This window comes from Lissotriton vulgaris, chromosome 1_1, assembly GCF_964263255.1.
Source record: "Lissotriton vulgaris chromosome 1_1, aLisVul1.2, whole genome shotgun sequence".
Taxonomy (NCBI): domain Eukaryota; kingdom Metazoa; phylum Chordata; class Amphibia; order Caudata; family Salamandridae; genus Lissotriton; species Lissotriton vulgaris.
Window position 1 is genome coordinate 1139437251 of NC_141685.1, and position 19949 is coordinate 1139457199.

Consider the following 19949-nt stretch of genomic DNA (forward strand, 5'->3'; position numbering starts at 1 on the left):
CATCGACTGCTCTTCCTACCCGTCACTTTTCTACTAACTCATTTTATGCATTACTATGCGCCCCCTCTTCAGCGCCACTCTAAACAAGTTTTTGCAGGTTGTGTCCTGTGAAAGCTCCTGCAGCAGGCAGGCAGGCAGGCAGGCTGCAGGAAGTAACAGCAGAGCGACGCTGGCTGCAGGCAGCCACGACTCTCCCCTCCTCTCGGTTGCTTACACGGGCCAACTTAACTTGGGAGTTAGGTGTCCAGACTCTGCACGTGGCACGGTCGGGGTGATCTGCGAGAGTCCTGGCCCCTGGAGGATCCCTGCCCCTTCCCTGCTTCAGAGCCTTCAGTCTGCCAGGCTGGCACGAGTAAGTATACATTTTCGTTAGCACAGTCTCTGCTTGATGGATGTCTTCATTTTATAGGCAACCTCTCTTGTCATCCTCCGTGCTTTCACCCCAAGAGCAGTGTGCGGCTAGCTCGGCTCGAAGTGCTGAGAACTCACTGTCTGGTCTCGTCAGCTCCATTGGTTTTACCCCAAGATCAGCGGCGAGCTCCACCCTGCTCTCACAGCTGTGAAAATTAAAAGTCTTGTGTTTTTTTTGCAGAGCGAAGTTATTTTTCAACAACCAGCTGTTCCTAATGGCCCCTTTGGTCAAACGTTTGTATTTCTCGTTTGGCCCATCTTAGCTCACTGCTCAACCCGGTGAAAACCAATAGGGAAAACAAACCATCTTTTCTGTGGCAAACCCTCCCTTGAGATCATGGAAAAATAGGCTGCTGTAAATATTGCACGGTTAATGGCTGTAGGTGTCTGGGAGGTTAAATATGTGTTGGGTTTAAAACCAGTGGCTTTCAGTGTTTACGGACAGGTGGCTTTGTTACTGCCACCAGCACGTGCCTATTTCAATGAGGGCGACAGGCTCTGTTATTGGTAATAGTCTGGGAAGTAAACTTTCAGCGGACATCCCACTCGACACGCACATTGTTGTCAATGTATGGCGGGACTTTAAGTAATTAAAAGCACCACCACATCCACCACCACATCCACCACCACATCCACTACATCCAACACCACCACACTCACCACCACATCCACCACCACATTCACCACATCCACCACCACGTCCACCACCACCACGTCCACCACCACCACGTCCACCACCACCACGTCCACCACCACCACGTCCACCACCACCACGTCCCACCACCACGTCCACCACCACCACGTCCACCACCACCACGTCCACCACCACCACCACCACCACGTCCACCACCACCACGTCCACCACCACCACGTCCACCACCACCACCACGTCCACCACCACCACCACGTCCACCACCACCACGTCCACCACCACCACGTCCACCACCACCACGTCCACCACCACCACGTCCACCACCACCACGTCCACCACCACCACGTCCACCACCACCACGTCCACCACCACCACGTCCACCACCACCACGTCCACCACCACCACGTCCACCACCACCACGTCCACCACCACCACGTCCACCACCACCACGTCCACCACCACCACGTCCACCACCACCACGTCCACCACCACCACCACGTCCACCACCACCACCACGTCCACCACCACCACCACGTCCACCACCACCACGTCCACCACCACCACGTCCACCACCACCACGTCCACCACCACCACGTCCACCACCACCACGTCCACCACCACCACGTCCACCACCACCACGTCCACCACCACCACGTCCACCACCACCACGTCCACCACCACCACGTCCACCACCACCACGTCCACCACCACCACGTCCACCACCACCACGTCCTCCACCACCACCACCACGTCCACCACCACCACCACCACCACCACCACCACCACCACCACGTCCACCACGTCCACCACGTCCACCACGTCCACCACGTCCACCACGTCCACCACGTCCACCACCACCACCACGTCCACCACCACCACCACGTCCACCACCACCACCACGTCCACCACCACCACCACGTCCACCACCACCACCACGTCCACCACCACCACGTCCACCACATCCAACGCCATCACCACATCCACCACTGCCACATCCACCACTGCCACATCCACCACATCTGTGTGTGTGTGTGTGCTCTTTGTGTGGCTGTGTGTGTGTGTGTGTGTGTGTGTGTGTGTGTGTGGTTGCACATGCAATAGGTCTCACATTTGCGAGAGATTAAGCTATTAGCATTATAAATGACAATGCCATTTATTTATCGGTTTTCAAAACAAACACATACATAAAAAAATTGTCATTTACAATGCCAATAGCTGCGAGACCGTTGCATTGTAAATGCTTGTTTTAATGTTTCTCCAGTACTGTTTACCTCGCTCTCTAAACTATTTTTCCACTTCTGAGATTTTGTGCTGTGGATTGATGAATGCCCTTTCAGTTCTTGCATTTTCCCCGTTGGAGTAATTTGTGAGTCCAGCTTCTACTTATCCTTTGTTGGGCCTCTCCTTACCACAGATGTTTTCTTCTCTGGATATATGCCCACTAAGTAAAATCACACTTGGAAAGATTCAGTCATTGTGGAGGGGCTTGAGTAATGCGTGACCCATAACATTGAGCAGTAAGTGAAAGCCAATAACTAGTGGAGTTGATTACACATCCCAGGCTACCTACAGCAGCGAGTATGTAGGCAAAGATGCATGCATAAGTTGTTTAAGTTGACTCAAACACGCACTATGTACAATCCTTAACCGAGAATAACTGACTCCCGCAAGACACACTAATACTGAAGGGAAGATACCTGGGTCCCCTTGGGAGCCACTACTGAAAGACTTGTCTATCTGCATAGCTCTGCCTCAGAGAGGCAAACTGTCTAGAGTAACAGTAGAAGCGAAAGCTTCTTTCAACCTACTCAAGACTTCAGCAGTGGTCATTCAATGTGGAATGTGTGACGTAATGCCGCAGTATTTCTCGCCGCAGGGAATCACAACGCGGTCGTCACAACGACCGCGTTGTGATTCTGCATAACATTACTCCGCAAGTCTGAAGAACGACTTGCGGAGGGAGGGGAGCTGGATGTTGGAATAGTATAATTTACTGCATTGTGATTCCCTACGGGGAGAAAAATTTGCGGTAAACGTCGTTTACCTTCAATGTGAGACCTTGCCTTGCCATCTCCTTGCTGACATTCTGTATATGGTGTTGCAGATTAAAAAGCAGTTTCTTCAACCATTATTGATAAAGAGCAACCTGCGAAATGGGACTGTTTGGTCCATCTTACCTTTGAGAGCAAAAGTAGTGTTATGCTAATACCTAATGCAAATATATAAACCAGTGATGAAATAATTGAGCCCCAAAGACAAAACTGCGATAATGTAACTTGCCATCACTTAGATGGCATGATGGGGCACCACTCTAGTTTCTCACGTAGAGGTTAGTTGGAAACCATCAACGCATAACCTCACCATAGCGGACTGGCATGCATGAGCTCCATAGACGTTTGTTGGAAAATAACCTTACTATAGCTGACTGGGTTAGGTGGAGGGATGTAAGGATCGAATACCCAAGCACTTTGGGACTCTACCCACAGCCCCCCACTCACTTGCATCCTGTCACACCAACATGTGCTTATTACTCCTCCTCCAAGCAACTTCGGTTGGTCATGCTAGGGGACAGTTCTCCTCCAGCCATTCTCCCACCCATGTGATGGAGTCCTTTTTTTAGGTCTCAGCCTGCAATGGCTGCGCTTGCGAAGTCTCGCTGGCGAGATTTAATGAGATAGAGAGAACATCACTAGCGAGGTTAAGCCCGCCCTACTTCTCCATTGGCCTGACTCCTAACCGGTGGCCAGCCATTGGAGAAGAGGTCCTAGTGACGTTCTTCTTTCTCTTTAATCCCTGTCCTTTTCAGATTGGGTTCCTTGACTTACTGCTGAAGTAAAAGGTTTCTTATCTTCTTTATGGGTCCCCATAAAGAAAATAAGGAACCTTTTACACCAGCAGTAAGTCAATGCGCCCAGTCTGAAAAGGACGGGCTAAAAAAGAAAACTCACGTCATGGCGAGTGCTTATTTTATTTATATAGTACTGTTACTATCAAAAGCCAGGTCACAGCACTTGTGGATGAAGATTGCACAGATGTTGCTGGTACTAAGCGAGCATTACAAGGTGATGTAAATATTCAGTAAACCAGACCCTCATAGGTTAGTAGTATCTGAAGAGCGCTGGGAGGATAAGCACAAGAATGAAAGCATTTGAAGCTTATCTTGAAGTGAAGAATCTTCAAACTCCTCTCGATTGTTTTAGGTCTGTCAGGCGCCTAAAACCGAGGCGCGTGTTTCTCCACAGGGTCGCTCTTGGTAACCAATTGGTTAGTTTACTGAGCGGCATTGGAAGCCGGCCGCCTTGAGTTAAGGGACTTCAGCCTCTGCAAGACTGTAGTAAGAGGCAGTTTTCCAATGTGCACTTCGATGGGCACAGAACTTTGAATGTGACTCAGCTTTTGAGAGCTAGTCCTGGTAGGGCCGTTACTATGGATGGGTAAGTGTGATATGATATACAATTGTTGATTGGGGAGTGAATAGATCTGCATGATTCTTTAAAAAAAATATATATTCTGCAAGTGTTTTGCAGGAAGACTCAGCGGGCGAAATTGTAATAATTTCGTCTAGACCTGGCAATCGCACTTTCCTGTGCTTTTAACAAGTGTTTCGGCTTGAGGGGTTGAAAACAAGGTTGTATGCAAAGGTAAGACTCACGTTCGTTTTGCTGTGAAGCCGGGGGACTGGCGACTGACCTAGTGATTCGGGACCACATCCACATCCACCACCACATCCACCACCACCACCACATGCACCACCACCACATGCACCACCACCACCACATGCACCACCACCACCACATGCACCACCACCACCACATGCACCACCACCGCCACATGCACCACCACCGCCACATGCACCACCCCAGCCACATGCACCACACCCGCCACATGCACCACACCCGCCACATCCGCCACATGCACCACAACCACCACATGCACCACACCCACCACATGCACGACACCGACCAAATGCACCACACCCACCAGATACCCCTGGGTGATATAGCGCTCTACAAGCTTATAATAACATAACACATGCACCACACCCAACACATGCACCACACCCAACACATGCACCACACCCAACACATGCACCACACCCAACACATGCACCACACCCAACACATGCACCACACCCAACACATGCACCACACCCAACACATGCACCACACCCAACACATGCACCACACCCACCACATGCACCACACCCACCACATGCACCACACCCACCACATGCACCACACCCACCACATGCACCACACCCACCACATGCACCACACCCACCACATGCACCACACCCACCACATGCACCACACCCACCACATGCACCACACCCACCACATGCACCACACCCACCACATGCACCACCCCCTCCACATGCACCACCCCCTCCACATGCACCACCCCCTCCACATGCACCACCCCCTCCACATGCACCACCCCCTCCACATGCACCACCCCCTCCACATGCACCACCCCCTCCACATGCACCACCCCCTCCACATGCACCACCCCCTCCACATGCACCACCCCCTCCACATGCACCACCCCCTCCACATGCACCACCCCCTCCACATGCACCACCCCCTCCACATGCACCACCCCCTCCACATGCACCTCCCCCTCCACATGCACCACCCCCTCCACATGCACCACCCCCTCCACATGCACCTCCACCACCACATCCACCGCCACATCCCCCGCCACCACCACATCCACATTAAGCTATTGGCATTGTAAATGACAATGCCATTTATTTATCTGTCTTCAAAACCAACACATAAATAAAAAAAATGTCATTTACAATGACAATAGCTCTAACTTTTGCAAAGGCGAGACCGTTGCATTGTAAATGCTTGTTCTGACATATTGACGTTCATAGTGCTGTGGGAAAGCCACCCAAGAAGGCAAAAGGAAACCACTAAGAGTCCCTCATATAAAAGGTAAACTAAAGGTATGCAACCAGCTAAATCATTTCCTTCCAGTGCAATTCTTTGTAAAAGTAAAAAAGTTCAATCAACCCAAAACTTTTTACTCTTAAGCTAAACTTTTACAGTAGTAGTTTACAGGCCAGAGTTACTCTCAAGCTGCACCATCAGTAGTACTTCTTGATGCTTGCAGAACAGCGCTTCTGGAACGTTTAGATTGTGTTTTCGAAAATGGTATAATAATTTAGAACAACCCACAATATTTGCAAACACTGCACTGTTTAGCATGTTTTTTGTGATTTGGTGTTCAAGTAATTTTTTGATGTTTATCTCGTTGCCATTTTTTTGCAAATGTTTTATTTCGTTTTTAATCTCTGGTTGTCACAATTCTGAAATATGAACTCATTAACTGGAGGCAGCTGCTCTTGATACCGAATGCATAAATATTGAAAACCTCTGGATATTGCGTCAGTTTTTTAAATGTTGCTTTTTTCTAATGCTTCCCATTGTCCAATATCAAGGAGGAAGTATGACGGTAGTGTAATTTTCACTGGAGCTTATCAAGGATTTTAAGTGATGAAAGCTAATCTTAGATATTTGTTTAGCTACATCTTGTTCTTCATCCAGAAATTGGAAAGATGCCTCAGCGGGAAAGGGATTCAGATTTCAGCTTTTGCTCATGTTTTGGCTTCTTCAAAATGCTGCAAGAACTCGCGATTAAATAAACGTGTTTGTTATTAATTAGGGGGTTGGTGTAGTGTTAATTTTAAACCTACTCCTACTTTCCACCCATGCTGCATTTCTGTTGGATGACCTACCTCCTGTCCGGTGTCTCTTGTTTTACTGGCTTAGGCTTGTTCAGTCCTTACGCAGTCTTTTAGTTACCTATGCCCTATGCTATTTTATAGTTTCCTGTACTATTGTCTGCCGTTGTCTTGAGTATCTTTATCTAGTCGAACGGCTGACATGCCATCTTTTTCTTTGCAAGGGCTTCGGCGCTGGTAATGAGCAATGGGGTATGATGTGACCCGGTTTCAGGGCGATGTGGATGAAGATCTTATCTGCCCCATCTGCAGCGGGGTCTTGGAGGAGCCTGTCCAGGTATGCCATATTCTTTTTGTTCTGCCTTGTAACTTGGAAATTAAACACTGGAGGATAACAAATCAATACAGCTCTTGGTTGAAAGTTGTTTATTACTTCAAAAGTGTTGCTATCAACCAAAATGGTATGACTGACTGCTCTTGCAATCTGTAGTCATTCGCTATAGATGCAGATGGCCTCTATTGGGAGTCTAGCGGTGCCAACTATAGGATTCTAGACCATTCAAAACGTAGCAGCCAGACTTGCACTCAGGCTCCCACCCTACACACATAAATTCCCACCACTATCACTACCCATGGCCTGCTGTTCATGACTTCTCACTCTTCTAACTACACACATTCACACACCATACACCACCCCTAGCTCAACATCCACATTAATTTCCAGAAAGCTCGGCCTGCCTCTTGCTCGTACACACCCACATTTACAAAACCAGAGCCGAAGGTTGTGCTTTCTCCTGTAGCACACACAAAGCATGGAACAACCTTCCCTGCACATCAAGGCGGCCTCCTCAGTCTTTGAATTCCCCACGGAACTGATGACATGGCTCCTTACCTAGGTTCAAAGCACGGGCAGTGAAACCCCCATCTTATTAGCACTGGGATACCCTCCTGGGTCGAACGTGCACTCTTAGAGTAAACATAATATAACGTAACATAAAGCCTGTGTTACCTAACATAATTCATCAACGTAGGTGTTTCTTCATGATGATGTCCACTGTGAGGCCTTTGTTGGCAGGTTTTCTTGTGAGCCCCTTCTCATACAAACTAGTCACCTCTCCACATACCTGTATGTAACTGGTCTTGATGATGTCTAGAGGATTCTTATATGTGGAGGAAATGGGGTCACGAAGGACCATTTGTAAAGTGCATGATAGCAAGAGAGCGCACTTACTCTTATCCTAAGGGCAAGGAAGATGAAAAGAAATGAATAGAGTATTAGATGCAATGATACTGGTTTGACAGAACGAGAAATAAATTAGCTTATGCGCAAAAACCAGGCCCATTACCCACCATCGTATGTCATCCCACCTCTCCTCTCAGCATGAATATATATATATATATATATATATATATATATATATATATATATATCACTTGGTATTCAGCATAACCCTTCACTGTATGGGCTCCTGCGGTGAACCACAATACCCAGCATGCAGCGGTGGCGCAGGCACGGCGCTTTGAGCTCCACACCTGTGAGGCACAAGCAGGGCGTGGCTACAGAACGGGATGTGGTCACAGCTTCAAAAACATTAAAGCAATGGACCCTCGCTAATGGTAACAGCCTGAAACGGGCACTGAAGATTCCAACTATGGATGAAACGCGTCTGCCTAGCGTTTCAGGGACCCTTTAATTTGTCAGCGCTTTTACATCATTAAAAGCAACCTTTGTTCCCCCGGAGCTGTGCCACACTTCCTTCTTCCTGCTGGTAGGAGAGAGACTGTTTTGAATATTTTCGCCAGCTAGCAGGTGCTGGCGTGTTGTGGACGCCCTCTCGGTCTGGTGGGACACGGTGTTACCTGCTAACCTTTGGACTTGTCTGCATGGAACTGCAACCGTGTCACCCCCCCTTGTGCTGCAATCACCACTTGGCGGTCATTCTTCACGAGGGGAGAGAGGAGGCAGTACTCGGCTGCCTGATCAAGGGGGACAGAGGAGAACTTTTAATTCCTGCACTATGGCCGCATTGGGGGTGGAACACCGTCCACGACTGATGGAAGTATCACTTGGTATTCAGCATAACCCTTCACTGTATGGGCTCCTGCGGTGAACCACAATACCCAGCATGCAGCGGTGGCGCAGGCACGGCGCTTTGAGCTCCACACCTGTGAGGCACAAGCAGGGCGTGGCTACAGAACGGGATGTGGTCACAGCTTCAAAAACATTAAAGCAATGGACCCTCGCTAATGGTAACGGCCTGAAACGGGCACTGAAGATTCCAACTATGGATGAAACGCGTCTGCCTAGCGTTTCAGGGACCCTTTAATTTGTCAGCGCTTTTACATCATTAAAAGCAACCTTTGTTCCCCCGGAGCTGTGCCACACTTCCTTCTTCCTGCTGGTAGGAGAGAGACTGTTTTGAATATATATATATATATATATATATATATATATATATATATATATATATATATATATATATATATATATATATATATATATATATATATATATATATATATATATATATATATATATATATATATATATATATATGTGATATTTAACAGGTGGCTCGTCACTTTCCGGGCCTCCCATCCAGACATCTGGGTGTCCCCATCTAGGGCCAGCAGGTCCTTCAACTTAGTGAGATAGTCACTCCATTGCTCCATGAGGGTACACCTCCCATCTCTGGCTTGTATATCAGCTCGTATTGAGAGCTCTGCGAGACCCAACGAGCCACATCAGTCCGCCATGCCGTAATTTAGGAGGCAGTCACTGCTTTCCAGGACATAGCAATACGACGCTTCGCAAGAACCAGTTACCAGACCCTGAAAGCTTATCAATTGTTTTGTCTTTTTTGTTACTATCTCTGCGTTAAGGATGCAACGAGTGGGGTCACAGGCTAGTATGGAATTTCTAATAGTAGAAATACAAGCGGTCACCGATTGCCAGTAATCTGAGATCACTGGACATACCCACACCATATAAATAAAGTCCCCCTCAACCTGTTGGCATCCGAGACATTGTGTTTGTGTGCCTGGGTACGTTTTGCCTATTTTGTCTGAGGAGAGGTATGTGTGATGCAAATAGTTGAATTGTGTTAAGCGGAACCTAGCATTTTGTATAACTGATTTGACGGACCCCAGACATCTGTGCCAAGCGGCTTCCATTAGTTCTGTTGACAACTTGTCTTCCCATCTCTCCTTAAGGTTCTGGAAGCAGGGATCTGAGGGATCCCGCTTCAAAGTTTCAATTACAGATATTTCTCATCTCAAGCTTATTGTGGTCCGCATCAGTAGTAATAAGATTCTGTTATGCCAGACTGTGGTAAAATTACTCAAGGCTTGCTTCGCAATAAGTTTATGGCACTTGTGGATACTAAGCAAGTCAAACTAGATTCTTTTGGTGGCTAATTTAATTTTATAGTGCACTGCTTCTTGAACTGAAGTGTCTCTATGCTTCACTCAACAGACCGGTTCATTTTCACTGCATTTCACCTAATATTTATGTTTAGAACGCCTGTAAGCACTGTGAACCTTTACAAATGCAGAGTGAATTTGAGCTGTGACTTCTTACTAGGAGATAAAAATGTGCATAGAGCCTGGTTATTCGATAACCATTCATAATATTTGGAGTCCAGCCTCTACTATGTTTTCAAAGAACACTCAGACAATTAAAGGTGAAAAAAAAACAGAGCAATTAGAAATGTCATTCACAAAGAAACCCAGACAGTGCTAGAAACGTTTGGGATGTAGATTTAGCCTTCAAACATTATTGCACTTATGTATTCTGCACTAGTTTTGCTTGTTCAGTATTTTTCCTACCACCAATGTAATCTTACGAGGCTACACACGTGTTGACAGTACATCTTCAAGCTTGTGATGTTTTGCACTAAAATGGACACAAATAGTTCACGTTCAATTCAGTAGGGTAGCTATGTTCGATAAAAATAATTAAATATAGCAGCATTGCCATATGTATGCCCCTTGATGCACTGCAGGGATAAACGTATCCCAGCAGTGCATACAAATAAGCAACTCAGTGGACTGAAGCCCTAACTGCTGGGGTGTCATTTGAAACATAACAAAAACATGCATTTGGCCAAAAACCCATCTCTCAAACAAAAAGATTCCCATCCAATAAACTCATAGTTTTTTAGTGTGTCTCTAGTCTGTGACCATGTTGTTGGCAAATATGTATCCAGTTCCGGGGCCAACTAGCCCCCTTCTTGGGGTGTCTATCCTTGAAAGTCTATTCTTAGTAACTACTACTATGAGATACAGATTTCTGCGAATTTTGTTCTGTGTGATGGCATCCAGAGGATGGGGAATAGCATTGTACCCCAAACCTCCAACAGATTAGAACCCAACCACAACTTGTAACAATTGATATATCACAAATAGAATGGGTTTTCTGATGGATACTTCTACATGCAGGTTCCTCACTTTTGAATATTCCAGTAGCAAGTCTGTATCCAGAAAGCTTCCGCAATAGTTCTCCTTCAGGTTACCTTGAATCTATCTTGACGTCCGATGTGGAGCCGTAATTACGCCAACGGAGCCATATAACAAGAGGATTGGGGACATAACATCAGTTCTGGGTTTTTTCCCATGCCTTTCAAAGCAGTCTTTCAAAGGCCATCAAGCAACACCAGACAAACCCTTTATCGCTTGCCTTGAAGACTGTTGTAAGAGCTGTTGACTAATGAGGTCCGAGTCGAGATCACTAGCAAGTACCAGATGTCCTTAAAGATTACCCTCAGCCAAGTGTTTGAGGGAGGAAAAAAATATAATTACAACAAGAAGCGGAGCTCTTCCTTGCCCATTCACAAGTACAGGTAAAATACCTGGCTCCATCTATCTGGGAGCCAGATTTGGTGGAGATGTCATTGAGACTGTCCCGTACCAGGCTCTGTCTCCTCCACACCCATCACCAACTCCACCTCCTCAATCTATATCGGAGTATATCAGCCCAGAGTACCCAGCATTGGGTTGCTTATCCATCTGGCTTCCTGCAAGCCATAGCAGACTTTTTTTAGGAAGTCAGCTGTCCCCTCTGGAGCACGACTGCTCCTTGAGGCAGGTCGGTGGTCCTTTTGGTCTTCTACCATATCTGTCCAGGATGCCATATAGGTTTTTGCCAGCGACACCCCAATTTGAGGCAGATTTGCCCAATGTAACTGCCAGTATTGGCTCCGCTCCTTCATAGATAGCTTCAAGACTCTCCCCAGTATCTACGTTGGTACCCCTATCTGCCCCAACCGACTCTCCACTTCAAGTCCACTCAGACCCAGCACTGCGCACAACGCTGTTAATCAGCGCGGGCACAGACACTGCAGCCTGCCTTGGAGACCTTGCTGGGTGTTGACATACAGGTCCAGAAGTGACACCTTTTGTCTACTTGAAGAATGTTGACATCCTGAACAGTTGTAACTCCCTTTCCATATGGCTATGGAGTCAAATGATCAGTTTCAGCAAGGTGATGCTGACAGTCCTTCTTCCCATACTCTGACTCTACAGGTGGCCAGCAGTCTAGATACCTCCAAGCACATCAACATGGATCCTTCTTGTTACGCTTCACCTTAGATGACTCTGTTCAATTCTGTATTAAGAAAGGCTGCAGATGTTCATGAGCTGCCCTTGCCTACAGAATATCATCCCAATATTCTTACAAATGTTTCCCAATGGCAGACCCCCACCCCTCCCCATCACCTGCCGCCACCAATAATATCTGCTTCCCTTTTATGAGATAATGGAGGCATTCAAGGAGCCCTGGTCTAAAACATCCTGTTCTCCAGTGGTTCACTGAGCCATCCCTCGCTGGTACAGACCATCTCGGGTCTGAGGTTTTCAACCTTCCTCTTGTCACACCCAACCCCAGAAGGTTTAGTGGTCAAAACTTCTCCCTCGATCTGGGTGCCTTCTGTCCACACACTCTGGATAGGGAATCCAAAAAACTAGAGGTTATGAGTAAGAACTCCTGATTGGCAGAAGCCTTGCCCTCAGATCTCTAAAGATGGTGCATGTGCTTAGTTGCTATTCACAATCCCTTTGAGCTATGGCAGCATTAGCTGCGCTCAACCTGCCCGGACCACCTTATGGAGATGATGAAAGATGGTCCGGACGCTCCAACCATATTATAAGAGTGCCTCAACAATGCTGACTGAGTGGTCAGGGTAGTGTGCATCTGTCACCCTACATAGGTACGCTAGGCTTCAATCTTCAGGATTCTCCACTGATGTTCGGAATACTCTGATGGACATTCCCTTTGATGGGAACGTCTCTTTGCCAAAAGGTAGATGCTGCCTGGAACGTCTTTTAGAAGACATGTTCACCGCCAGATCAGTAGGCCTGCAATCTCCAACTGGTTCTATATTTCCCTTTCTAAAACCTAGTCCATTTGCCAGAGGTTTTCAGAAACCACACAAAGCGCAAGTTCCTGGTCAGCAACCGCAAACCCCTTTCTTTAGTCACTACAGAGGATGAGGAAAAGGGTGTGCCAAGCTGCTTCCATCTACACTTTTCTCTTTTTCTTCCCCAACACCACCACAAAAGTAGACATTAGCTTGACTGTGAAGAAACATATCAAGGGAGGAAGCGTACCTATTTCTGCAAGCCTGGACGGCCATTACTTCAGACTGCTAGATCCTTCAGATTGTAGAAAAGAGATTAACTTCTCTTTTTGTCTGCTCTTCTCCTTCCTGCACTGTTGTCCTCGTCCAGTTCTGCTGCAGAGAGGGTCAGTGGAATTGTAGCAGGAAATTGGATTATGTACTTCCTAGTACACATGGAAGATAACGGTCTTCATTCAATCCTATACCTCAGGTTCCTGAATTTGTTCCTACGGAAGGACAAGTTAATGATGCTGTCACTGGCTCTGGTTTTATTGGTGTTTGAATAGGAAGACTGAACAATGTCAGCCTGATGCCGCTGGTGTATGGAAGCTAACTAGTAACCTCGCGGGTACACCCCTTGAATGTATGATTACTGGTGATACCTCCTCTAACCAGACCAAGAAGCAGTTATCCCGCATTTAGGGAATTCTTACTTCTGCCCCGTGTTGAGGTAGGAGCTCATTTTTCCGACAACTGTGCCCTTTTTCCTGGGTATAGTTTAAGGGGATTAGAATTTGAGACCAGGATCCGAATTGGTTGACAAATGCCCTAACTTGTATTTTCACAGGATAGGGCAGAAACATCTTGGCTCAACATGGAGGAACGAGTAATTTAACCTAATTATCATCAATCCTTTTCTGTTTTTAAATGCATCTGGGGTACCCACTAATAAAGGTATACCCTTGGGTTTAACTCAATGTACTTTTATATCTAGTTCCTGTCTTTATTCAGTCCACTTCTTATAAAGAACTCCATATCAACTATGTTGTGTTTGCCCTGGTAGTACTTTTTGCCAGGGTGGTATGGGGTTGCCAATGAAGCGTGCCACAAAATATGGGTGAGACTTCCTCATCCAGTATGACTGGCATATCTAGGTTTGTCAAAGTACGGGTGTTAGCCTAAGTTGGGCCATACAGCAATCAAAAACTGTTAATTTTTATGTCCGTTGTGATGAGACATGAGGGATGAGTTTCAGGTAATGTGGAGGTTTCCGCTTCACCTTTCTTTTCCTCCCATATCTTTAATTCCTCAAGTTCTTAAAGATTTGCCAATTCCGAGCCCAAATAATTATCATTGCTACAGACTGGCCGAGAAGGTTATGGTACACAGATCTATGGCACCTCACTGTAGCAACCCCTCTTCTTCCATTCAGATGCTCTGTTGTCACAATCTGGAGGGCAGGTTCTGCTCCCTGTTCTTCAGAACCTACACCTTTGAGATTGAGCGGCGCAATCTGAGCATCTTTCTTCTTACACTGGAAAAGGTAGACGTGATTTATTCAGGGAGGTGGAACAAATCTATTTCCTCATGCGGTAAATTGGGATGTATCATGTTAAAGCATCTCTGTCCAGTAAACTACAGCACACTGTTCTTGACTCCACTAGGCTGCTTAGTTGCTATAGTAGAGGGGTATCTTTCAGCCTTGTCAGTGTTCCTTTGTCTGTAGCATCAACCCTCCCATTTCATATCTGGTGATTCTAACATTTCTGGAAGGGTTGACAAGCAAGTGTCTTGTGGTCCCAATATATCATGTCCCAATGAGACCTTAACCTGGTTTGAACTTTTGTTATGGGGGGGGATCTTCAATTAAGACCCTTCAGTTGTCAGTTGACTCTATTAACCCACAAGACTGTTTTTTGGTAGCCATGTGGAGAAGTGTGGCTCAGGGGTTAGAGGCGGCAGACCCGGAAGCTGAGATCGGCCCTGGACCAGGGTTCAATTCCCCGCCTCGGCGGGTCTTGGGCTAAAAAGTCCACGGACTCGATAATTCTCGCTCCGGTGCCGTCTCGACTCACGGGTTCACACTCAGCGACTCTGGGCAATAGCTTGCTTAATCTCCACAACGGCCCCTCGTGGCGGGATGCCTGGCTTTCAGCTTGTGGATACCCTGCCGGGGTTATCTCACAGGGGAATACCAGGACGGGTTCCCTAAGCAAGCACCGGGAAACCCACTGCGAGTAGCTGTGCGCTATATAAGCTCAAATACTTATAAGCTCAAATACGTTAATTTAGGCTTGTTAAGTTAGAGAGCTTCAAGCCCTTTTGGTACACCCAAAACCCACTCCCCTTTCCCAGACAAGTTGGTACTGCGAATTAAGTCTGCTTTTCTTCTGAAAATGGTCTCCCCATTCCATCTGGGACAATCCATCACATTACTGAAATCTGCCTGCCTTCACAATTTTCAAAGGAAGAACGGCTACACTGGCTAGACCCTAGAAGAGCCATGATCTTTAAGTTAACTGCACTAAGGACATAAGATTGGAGGACTAGTTCTTCATTGGTTACATTGGTTGTATAAAAAGGGTAAAGCGGTTCAGAAACAATCTCTAAATGCATTCCCCTTTGCATTAAAGTCTGCTACTCTTGACTAAGAAAGACCTACCTGAAGAAGTAAGAGTTTGTTGCACCAGAGCCAAATCTTCCACAATAGTAGTAGGTAGGCATGTGCCTCTGTGGCAGATGTATGCAAGGCGGCTATGAGGTCTTCTCTCCACATCTTTGCCAATTATTATTTTATCGATTCTGAAGTAAGAAGAGGATGTCACCTCAAAAGTTTTTTTTTCTCCAATTCCTCCCCAATTTCCCTCCCTCCGTGGACGGAAGTATTGATTGGGAATCGGTTCAAAAGTGAGGACTCTGCAGGTAGAAGTATCAGTTTGAAGGAAATGTTGCTTAGCAGTGGTTACAATCTTTATGGTGGATATTCTATCTATTTGCAGATTTTTCACTGAACCTCACACCATCCCCTCTTCTGGAGAAAGTGGTATTACCCAATAAAATAAGATGCCAAGTTAGTTATGCTCATCACTTATACACAAGTTTAATTATTTCAAATATGACTCGTAAGTCACGGCAAAAAAGTAGTAGACATGACATCATGGCGACGATCCTGGTGCAGTATGGCTCTGATGATGTCATCACAGCTCCATGTCTGATGTCTAGACTGAGTCAACACTACCTACCTGTGGCAGAGAGCTGTTGCAGGACTTTCTGCATCCAGTCTTGTGCCTTGGTTATTCAAAGGTGAGAAATCTGCACGTGGATAGTAGCCACCAGAAAAATGGTGACAGAAGGCAAGTAGCTTTTAGTAAGCTACACAGTGGAACCAGCTAACAACCCGTTGTATGATGATCCAAACTTTAAGGCCTCTCACAACGGGAGGGCATGCTTATCTGTGGTCTTTGTGTTTCTTTCCAGGCCAACCTGATGGTCAGGTTCATGTTTCTCTTTACTATCTCAGTTCCGTAAGGCACCTTCCAAACAGATCCTTACCTTTTACCTTGGGCAGTGTGTGAACCTTTGTTGTAAGACAGTTTCTCTCTTTCCAAGGCTTTCCATCTACTTATCCCCCTGGTTCCAGAACAGAGGGCAGCTCTCACAAAGACTAATCTGTCCATATGTACCCAACACAGGTGTGTAGGACTTTCTGGTGTGTAGATGATGTGAAACTTCTGGACCTGAAGAGCGATTATATATGCATTTTTGGTACAAGAAGGAATCGAGGGACAACTAGAGGGCAGCCTATTTCAAAATTCAACTACTTCCGACAATTTTGGAGTAGTGCAACATCCTGCTAGTCCTTTAGTTTTTGCATGTTGCCAGAGCAGAATAAGTGGTCCATGACAGCAGTACAGGAAGGAGGGTGGAACGAGTTTTACCATCTGAAAGGAAATCTACTGTGACCAAAATGAAAGGATGGCATCCCATCACTTACACACTTTCATGGAAAAGCCATGAACAGCACACAGCCATGCTCAACCTGGTCAAAGCAGTTGACAGGGCAACCAGCATATTAATGTACCCATGCACCTACTTTTATTAACCCATACTACTGTAAGACATGTGTTCGAGGCATGTGGGCTGCTGAATTCATATCTGTGCATAGATCGCCGCCTAGTGTTGGGTCCGGATGATCGCACATTGTTGTCCTGGAAGAGTCTTCGAAGTATCACTAGATAGGTGGCCTCGAAGCCAACAAATCCCTCGACTCCTCACAATCTGGCTTCCGAGCAAAACACAGCACTGAGACCGCCCTCATCGCAGCAACAGACGACATTCGAACTCTACTGGACAATGGAGACACAGTCGCCCTCATCCTCCTCGACCTCTCTGCAGCCTTCGACACAGTCTGCCACAGCACCCTTTTACAACGCCTCAGAAACATCGGAATACAAGGAAAAGCACTTGAATGGATCACCTCGTTCCTCACCGGAAGAACCCAGAAAGTCCGCCTTCCACCATTCAAGTCCGAGCCCACTGAAGTCATCTGTGGCGTACCACAAGGATCCTCACTCAGTCCCACCCTCTTCAACGTATACATGAGCCCCCTCGCGGCCATCGCACGCCAACACAACCTCAACATCATCTCTTACGCGGATGACACTCAACTGATCCTTTCTCTCACCAATGACCCCAGCACCGCCAAAACTAACCTACACGAAGGAATGAAAGAAGTTGCCGAATGGATGAAACACAGCCGTCTGAAACTGAACTCCGATAAAACAGAAGTCCTCATCCTAGGCACATCCCCCTCTGCATGGGACGACTCTTGGTGGCCGGAAGCCCTTGGAAAAGCACCCATCCCGACAGACCACGCACGGAACCTAGGCGTTATCCTGTATTCTTCACTTTCAATGAACAGACAAGTCAGCGCCGTATCCTCATCCTGTTTCAACATTCTTCGCATGCTCAAAAAAACATTTCGCTGGATCCCCACCGAAACCAGAAAAACACCCATGCTCTGGTCACGAGCCGACTGGACTACGGAAACACCCTCTACGCAGGTACTACCGCTAAACTCCAGAAGAAACTCCAACGAATCCAAAACGCATCAGCCAGGATCATACTAGACATCCCGCGTAACGAACACATCTCTGGTCACCTGAAAGACCTCCACTGGCTACCCGTCAATAAGAGGATCACTTTCCGACTGCTAACCCACGCACATAAATCACTCTACGACATCGGACCAGAATGCCTCAACTCACGACTGTCCTTCTACACCCCCTCCCGCCAACTACGTTCTTCCAGCCAAGCCCTCGCCACTGTACCTCGCATCAACAAGACAACCATGGGAGGCAGATCCTTCTCATACCTGGCTGCTAAAACATGGAACTCACTCCCCGCTTACCTTCGCCTTACCCAGAACCACCTAGCATTCAGAAAGCAACTTAAAACGTGGATATTTGACAAGTAAGCCTCTTCCCCTCCCTAAGCGCCTTGAGACCCTCTGGGTATGTAGTGCGCTATATAAATTCTTTGACTTGACTTGACTCCCCATGACTACAGTGCGCATGGGCATCGACTCCATCCTCGGATTGTTTTTTTTCGCCATTGGGTTCGGATGTATATTGGTTCACTCTAGTCTGAATCGATATAAACTTTCTTAAGGCCAAAAGGCCTTTAGTTTTTTTGTCGGTTCCGAGCCGGATTCCAGAGAACCGCGTGCTTTCGACGCGGAGGGCCCAGTCGACGCCACGGACCTTATCGACTGATCATCATGGAGATGGTCGACACCGGCAAAGGACTCGGTGATCCGAAGGTTCTCGAGACTCTGCGTCAACAGGACAAGGCCAAGAGCGGCACAACCCACGAGTCCACGTCTAGTGGTGCCTCGAAGGATTCCGTCAACTCGGCGCGGCCGTCCGCCGCTTTCTCCAAGCAGGTGGCGGACTCCCTAAAGCGCATCAAGGAGAAGGCCTCGACTGTCGGGCCAAAAGATCCCCCACCTTCGAAGCCTGTCGAAAAACCTCAAAAAGCGTTGACGCCCATTCACTTCACGTTGCCGCCGAAAGTGGCGCCGAAGGCTTTCACCCCTAGGATGGTCGCCAGCGTGCCCGAGAAGGTGCCCTCGGTGCCGAAGTCGACAACAGTGGTCCCTGCCTTAAAGCATCGACAATATTCGTTGGAAGAACAGCAAGAACATTGTATCGATGCCGAAACGGGCAGACTTTCCCTTCATAAACGGAAAATTGTCCCAGAACAGCCAATGGAGTCCTATAAAATTCCTTTAAAGAAAAAGGAGGATTCCACTTCAACTCCTGTTCTTGTGGAACCACTTTCTCCACATGGCCATGATGTCTCACCCACTTACTCTGACGTGGACGCTGGGGAAGGTGATGATGATGAGGAGTACAGCTATCCTGTCTACACTGACCCAGATGATACCAATGAGCCCTGGGCAGCTGGTGCTGACCCAGGTGATCCTCGCTCTACCCCAGACACTCAACTCTATGCTGTGAAAACGTCGCCTACAGAGGATTCAGCGGCGTTTAATGCCCTCATTGAAAGGGCGGCTAAAAATCATGAAGTCCAGCTCCATGCTGACCCCATTGAAGTGGACTTTCTTTTTGACACCTTTTCCGTCTCGGAGAGAACTGTCAAGACTCTGCCTATGTTGAAGGGTGTCTTGAAACATGCTGGGGAGATCTTTAAGGAGCCTACCAGAGCCAGGGTGATAAACTCTAGAATTGAGAAGAAATATAAACCAGCACCTACTGACCCTACTTACATCAAGGGACAGTTGCCTTTGGACTCCCTTGTTGTTTCTAATGCCCGGAAGAGGGCTAATTCACAAACA

At 47.2% G+C, this 19949-nt stretch overlaps 1 protein-coding gene across 2 annotated transcripts in view; it reads left to right on the top strand.

Moving 5' to 3' along the window:
• RNF41 (ring finger protein 41) overlaps window positions 1–19949 on the top strand; it is a 402719-nt gene that overhangs the window by 158053 nt on the left and 224717 nt on the right. For both annotated transcript variants that reach the window (XM_086963875.1, XM_086963877.1), the window contains one exon: window positions 6977–7089. In XM_086963875.1, the coding sequence (XP_086820001.1) occupies window positions 7000–7089 (90 nt within the window). In that variant the 5' untranslated portion in view covers window positions 6977–6999. The remainder of the gene's footprint in view (window positions 1–6976; window positions 7090–19949) is intronic.